The sequence below is a fragment of the Berghia stephanieae genome, chromosome 11 (assembly GCF_034508935.2).
Source record: "Berghia stephanieae isolate SIO BIC M18660-M18661 chromosome 11, UCSD_Bste_1.3, whole genome shotgun sequence".
Classification (NCBI taxonomy): Eukaryota; Metazoa; Mollusca; class Gastropoda; order Nudibranchia; family Aeolidiidae; genus Berghia; species Berghia stephanieae.
This window is the reverse complement of record NC_088370.1, coordinates 3,874,376-3,880,375: the sequence shown is the minus strand read 5'-3', so window position 1 is coordinate 3,880,375 and position 6,000 is coordinate 3,874,376. Positions and strand designations below refer to the sequence as shown.

The following is a 6,000-nucleotide window of genomic DNA, read 5'->3' as shown; positions in this document are numbered from 1 at the left end:
CATGGTATCTTAGTAACTGGCTCTAAACTATCGGAACAATGGCGGACGCCCTTATGAAATATTTCTCCGACAAGCATAAAAGCGTATCCAGAGGGGAAAAAAACATAAATCTGATCATGTTTTGACTTTTACACCTTCTGATCACAAGACATATGAAAAGTTCTAGCCAGCATAAGAATAAAAAGTACCGATTTCTTTGTTTAGAACCACGATGGCCGCCGTTGCTGGGCGACGTGACATCAGACTATTGACTCCAATTGGCGATAATATTTGAATTTAGTCGTTTTTTGTATATTTTGTTATATTTGTGAGGCTATGCGGTCTTATTGTACGACACTCGCTTTCGGAACGGAAGGTCCTGGGTTCGAGCCTCAGTCGGCGCATGGTTGAGTCCTTGGAAAGGGCTCTTTACTCACATTCTCTCACCGTACTCAGGTCCCAGGTTTTGGAGAGTTTTTGCCAAAATTATGAGTGTCATTCATTTAAGTCAATCGACATTTGAAGGACGACTTTTCTGACCAAATTTTTAAACACATGTTTTTCAAGAGTACAGTAGTTAATTGGTTAAAATAGACTCAGTTACAGCTCTTTTACAGGATGCACTTTAAAAAAAAAAAGTATACCACGGTGTATAGGGAATGAGATTAGCGGAAGATTAGTGTCCCTTGATTGGACGTTACCCATAGTCTGTGACGTCACCGGCGGAAAAGTTATTAGAGAGAGAACGTCATATTGGTTGTACGCATGCGTCTCTCGTCCTCGCGTCCGCATACAGACTATGGGTGACGTCCAATCAAGGGACACTACTCTTCCGCTAATCTCATTCCCTATTGTTAAGTTCATCTTTTCTGGCTTAAATCTAAAAAGGCTTTTTGTTGTTGTATGGCAGAGCTTTGGAGCTTGGAGTTTCTTAAATAGTGCAATTTCTATTAATTGTACCCATTGCGCTTTACAAAAAGTCTAAAGCCAACAGCAACACTTAGTATGACGAAACGCAACGTCTGTTAACTATAAGGCGATATTATACTTTCTTTTAGACAAAGATATCCCTGTTACCAGCCAGGCACTCATTTTGTAGCCATCGTTTAGTTATAGATAGTATGCGCTTGGCTAAGAAGCTCATAACATTGCCATCCGGAAGTATAACAGACCAACACACAGTAGTAGTGTTCATGGAAACAAGTGGTCCCATTGGTTGAACTATTGAATACAACTCACGATTTTTGTGTGTGTGGCCAAAGACTGGTCTTTTGACGTTATTTTTTGCTCAGTGTCAGGCTATAGATAGTATGCGCTTGGCAAAGAAGCTCACAACATTGCCATCCGGAAGTATAACGGACCAACACACAAAACTATGAGCAATCATGAAAGTTTATAGTCTGCTTAATACAGTTAAGTGAGAATTACTCATAAACGTGGATGGCAAAAAAAAATAGCAAAGACCTGAGTGACATCATCTTCGTTCTATCTATAAGTTAACGATGGCGACGCCGCTCATTTACACCTGATTACGGTAAGTGAAAATGAATGAGGAGCTTATTCTAAGGGCTCAACTTTGCTCAGCCCAGAGCATTACTCGAATAGTGAGACCTGCTACTTGTCCAAGACGAGTGTCATAAACAAGACCACAATGCCGCACAATGTTATGTTATTAATCAGCGTTGTATTTTATTTTTCTATTCCAGGTGCCTCAAAAACATCAAGCATACCACAGTGCGGACCCCGAAGCATCCTTCGTTGCCCAGTGCTTAAAGAACAAATTGACTAAAACTTCGTTCATCACCTTTGTGAGTACTAAGAATGCGTTTTAATAACGAATGCAAGATGTGGCACATGTCGTAGACTCCGTATATAGCCGTGGCCTTCGTCAAGTTATGGCCTGATACTGACCGTGGCCTTCGTCAAGTTATGGCCTGATACTGACCGTGGCCTTCGTCAAGTTATGGCCTGATACTGACCGTGGCCTTCGTCAAGTTATGGCCTGATACTGACCGTGGCCTTCGTCAAGTTATGGCCTGACACTGACCGTGGCCTTCGTCAAGTTATGGCCTGATACTGATCGTGGCCTTCGTCAAGTTATGGCCTGATATCGTGGCCTTCGTCAATTTATGGCCTGATACCGTAGCCATCGTTATGTCATAGCCTGATACTGAAATCCAAAAGTACTGGCAGTTTGACGTCATTATTTGGTTTTTGCACCGCTTAGTGAGTTATCGTTAGTAGAGCTCATGGAAACAAGTTATTTCATTGGTTGAACTATTGAATACAACTCACGATTTGTTTTCTTTGTGGCAAAAGACTGGCATTTTGATGTCATTTTTTGTTCAGCATCAGGCCATAACTTTACGAAGGCCACGCTGATACTGACCAAAAAATTACGTCAAAATGCCAATCTTTTGCTACAAAAGAAAACAAATCGTGAGTTGAATTCAATAGTTCAACCAATGAAATGACTTGTTTCTATGAGCTGTACTAACGACAACTCACTAATGACGTCAAACTGCCAGTCCTTTTGGATTTCAGTATCAGGCTATAACATAACGATGGCTACGCTGATACTGACCAAAAAATGACGTCAAAATGCCAGTCTTTTGCCACAAAAGACAACAAATCGTGAGTTGCATCAAATAGTTCAACCAATGAAATAACTTGTTTCCATTAGCTCTACTAACGACAACTCACTATGCGGTGCAAAAAAAAAAAAAACAAATAATGACGTCAAACTTCCAGTCCTTTTGGGTTTCAGTATCAGGCTATAACATAACGATGGCTACGATTTAGCGCAATATCCACTAAACGTGCTCAAAGCGCTTTCAAGGCGTCCTTGCCAACAGAAAAACGTAACATGTTGGAAGAGACATGACGCGTGTTAGGCAACAGTACAATTTTTTTTCAGATAGAGACAAGGATATTAACTCCCAGGCACTCATTTTACACCTGAGAACAGTGAGAGATTATGAGTAAAGATTTTTTCACTAAGGACTCGACTATTCGCCGCTCAGAACGAGACTAGAATTTAGGCCCTTCCGATCCAAATCCCACAACCATACGATAAGGCGCTAATAAAACCGCATCTTCTTGTCTCACTTTCACCTCCTGTGTCATTTTCATCGTGTTTTGTTGACAATAAGGAAAATAGACACCGAGATAACCACAGTCGTAAACAATGGCAGTGATTTGGTAACATAGCGAACTACATAGGTTTTAGTATTGATGGCATGTGTCTAAGTAAAATACCCACCGTTCTACCGCTTGATCAATAGAACCAACACACAAAAAACTATAGATAGAATGAAGTTGACGTCACTCGGGTCTTTGTTATTGTGTTTTGCCATCCATGTTTATGAGTTATTCTCACTTAACGGAATTATCCAGACTATAAAAGTTCATGGTTACATACAGTTTTGTGTGTTGGTCCGTTATACTTCCGGATGGCAATGTTGTGAGCTTCTTAGCCAAGTTCATACTATATATACGTAAACTTAAACATTTACCTATGACCGAGAAAATCGTGTGATAACTAGTCACCCATCTGGCGGTATAAAAAACAACAACAACGATCAGAGAGAGATCGATTCCATTCACGTTATTGTTTATAAACAACCAAAAATGTTTGTCCGAGCACGTGTGAATGTGTGTCACAAAATTCCATGTTTTGATTGGTCAAAATTCTTCGAGTTAATGGGAGCGATCTATATTCGTGTTTTCGTCCAACCGAGTCATCAATCACGTGAATTTTTGCTGTCCAACGATTGGACATTTCTGAACAAATGTTAACACGCTGCTTTGTTTATGAAAGTTGTAAACATACCCAGGTGTCAAGCTGAACACAATGACCAATCGCGTAATGTTAGATAATTCAAAAGCTGTGAACACTTTTCACTATGTAGGTCACTTTGAGCACATTTTGCAATGTGACCAATGACCTCGAGCACATGGAAAGGTAATATAGATCATGCCCAGGCTCTTCGTGTACTTGTCATTATTAGACTTTAAGTGTTTTTCTCCCAATAGATAGTCCGATGATGACGTCACTCATGTCTTTGTTATTGTTTTTTGCCATCCGCGTTTATGAGTAGTTCTCACTGAACTGTATTAACCAGACTATAAACGATCATGGTTACACAGAGGTTTGTGTGTTGGCCAGTTATACTTCCGGATGGCAATGTTTTGAACTTCTTAGCGAAGTGCATACTATCTACAATCAAATGGGAGGCTGGTGACTTTCCTGACAGGAAAATTAATTAGTAACAAGTCTGAATCTCTTTTCTTAAAGCAAATGCGCACGTCATGAGCCATTTATACAGAGCAATATCCATTATTATTATTATTATTATTATTATTATTATTATTATTATTATTATTATTATTATTATTATCTCATCATCATTATTATTATTATTATTATTATTATATTATTATTATTATTATTATTATATTATTATTATTATTATTATTATTATTATTATTATTATTATTATTATCATTATATTAAGTTTGGTGCCAAAATTGATAAAAATCGCCCCCTTAAGTTTATGTGAAGTTTTCTTTTTTAAAGTGCATAAATCCATTTTTCTGATCATTTTAGTTTTAGATTCCCTTTCTGGCATTCGTTTCACTCCGATATATAACACCGATTAGAAGCGATGGAACGTGCACACATTATTGAGCCTCGCTCGGCGCATAGTTGACTCCTTGGACAAGGCTCTTTACTCATATTCTCCACCGTACTCGGGGTGTAAAATGAGTACCTGGCCTTTAACATCATTGTCTCTATCCGAAAAAAAATTGTAATATCGCTAACAAGCGTCATATCCCGTCCTACATGTTACGTGTTGCTGATGGCCAAATACCCATTGTAAACTGCTTTGATCACATGAGGTAGATATTGCGCTATATAAAAACTCAAGCTCAATGTTGATAACTGGACGCAATTAACCCTCTCCTTATCAACTATAGAAAAATCGTCACATTCGCTGCACTACAACCAAAAATTTTCTTATTCAAATTTCTTTTGTACATCATTAAAATTTAAAGAAAATGAACAGTAAGTTGTAAAGCATGTTTTGCTAAAGAAATTATGTATCGCAAGAACTTTACTGCTATTGTGTTGGAGTGATAAAAAATATATTTTTGTGTTAGTTGGGTGTGAAGTTTTGGGGAATATCCTGAAAATGGCTAGTAAGGAGAGAGTTAATGGGCCTGTTTTAACAGTGTTGTAATGGACAATATTTTTGCGTTGGCGTTGTGAGAGTATTTCCATTACAACAATGAGACAATAAATTATCACACCTGCAAATTGAGGACACGTCGGTTAGTATAATATTATCCTTTTACTACCGTAGTTTTTTTATGCACCTCCGTTGACGGTATATCTTAACGGACCGTTTTTATACACCTCCGTCACGCATGCGCATCCCACCCAATTTCATCAGCGATATTGTGTTTCTGTATTTGGACACGGCGAAAGTTATATTGTGACTTCTGTAGGATGTTTTTGTTAATAAATTTATATAAAAATAATCATAATTTTAAAAAATCGAAATATTAATAGAATCGTCCATTTACAAAACACGATACCTATACGTATTTGTTACATCAACACGGGAAATATCAAAACATGAATTAACTTACAGCCATAATCATTTCTATTGGAGCATATAAAATCGTATTGAGATATAAAAAAAGGACAACTCAAAGAAATAAACAACAGCAACAACAACAACAACAACAACAACAGGAGCAACACCATCAACAACAGGAGCAACAATAATAGAACACGGATATTTTTCATGGGTAGAAAGGAGGGGGGGGGGGGTGGAATTATTACGATTTAAACTAAGGATTGGAGGAGAGAAGGGCAGGGGAGGGGGGGGGGGGGGGGTTCAGATTGTTATGTTGGTCAAAATCAGATGAGTTTACATAATGCGGCATTCATAGATTTTGCTTCATAATGCAGCATTTTTTTCGGGATTTAATGATTTTGTAAACAGTTTTTAT

General features: G+C 38.0%; 1 protein-coding gene across 1 annotated transcript in view; it reads left to right on the top strand.

Moving 5' to 3' along the window:
- The window catches only part of LOC144956730 (uncharacterized), a 72,573-nt gene that overhangs the window by 4,863 nt on the left and 61,710 nt on the right, over window positions 1-6,000 (top strand). Inside the window, exon 3 of the mRNA XM_078887409.1 lies at window positions 1,686-1,787. Coding sequence (XP_078743535.1) covers window positions 1,686-1,787 — 102 coding nt within the window. The remainder of the gene's footprint in view (window positions 1-1,685; window positions 1,788-6,000) is intronic.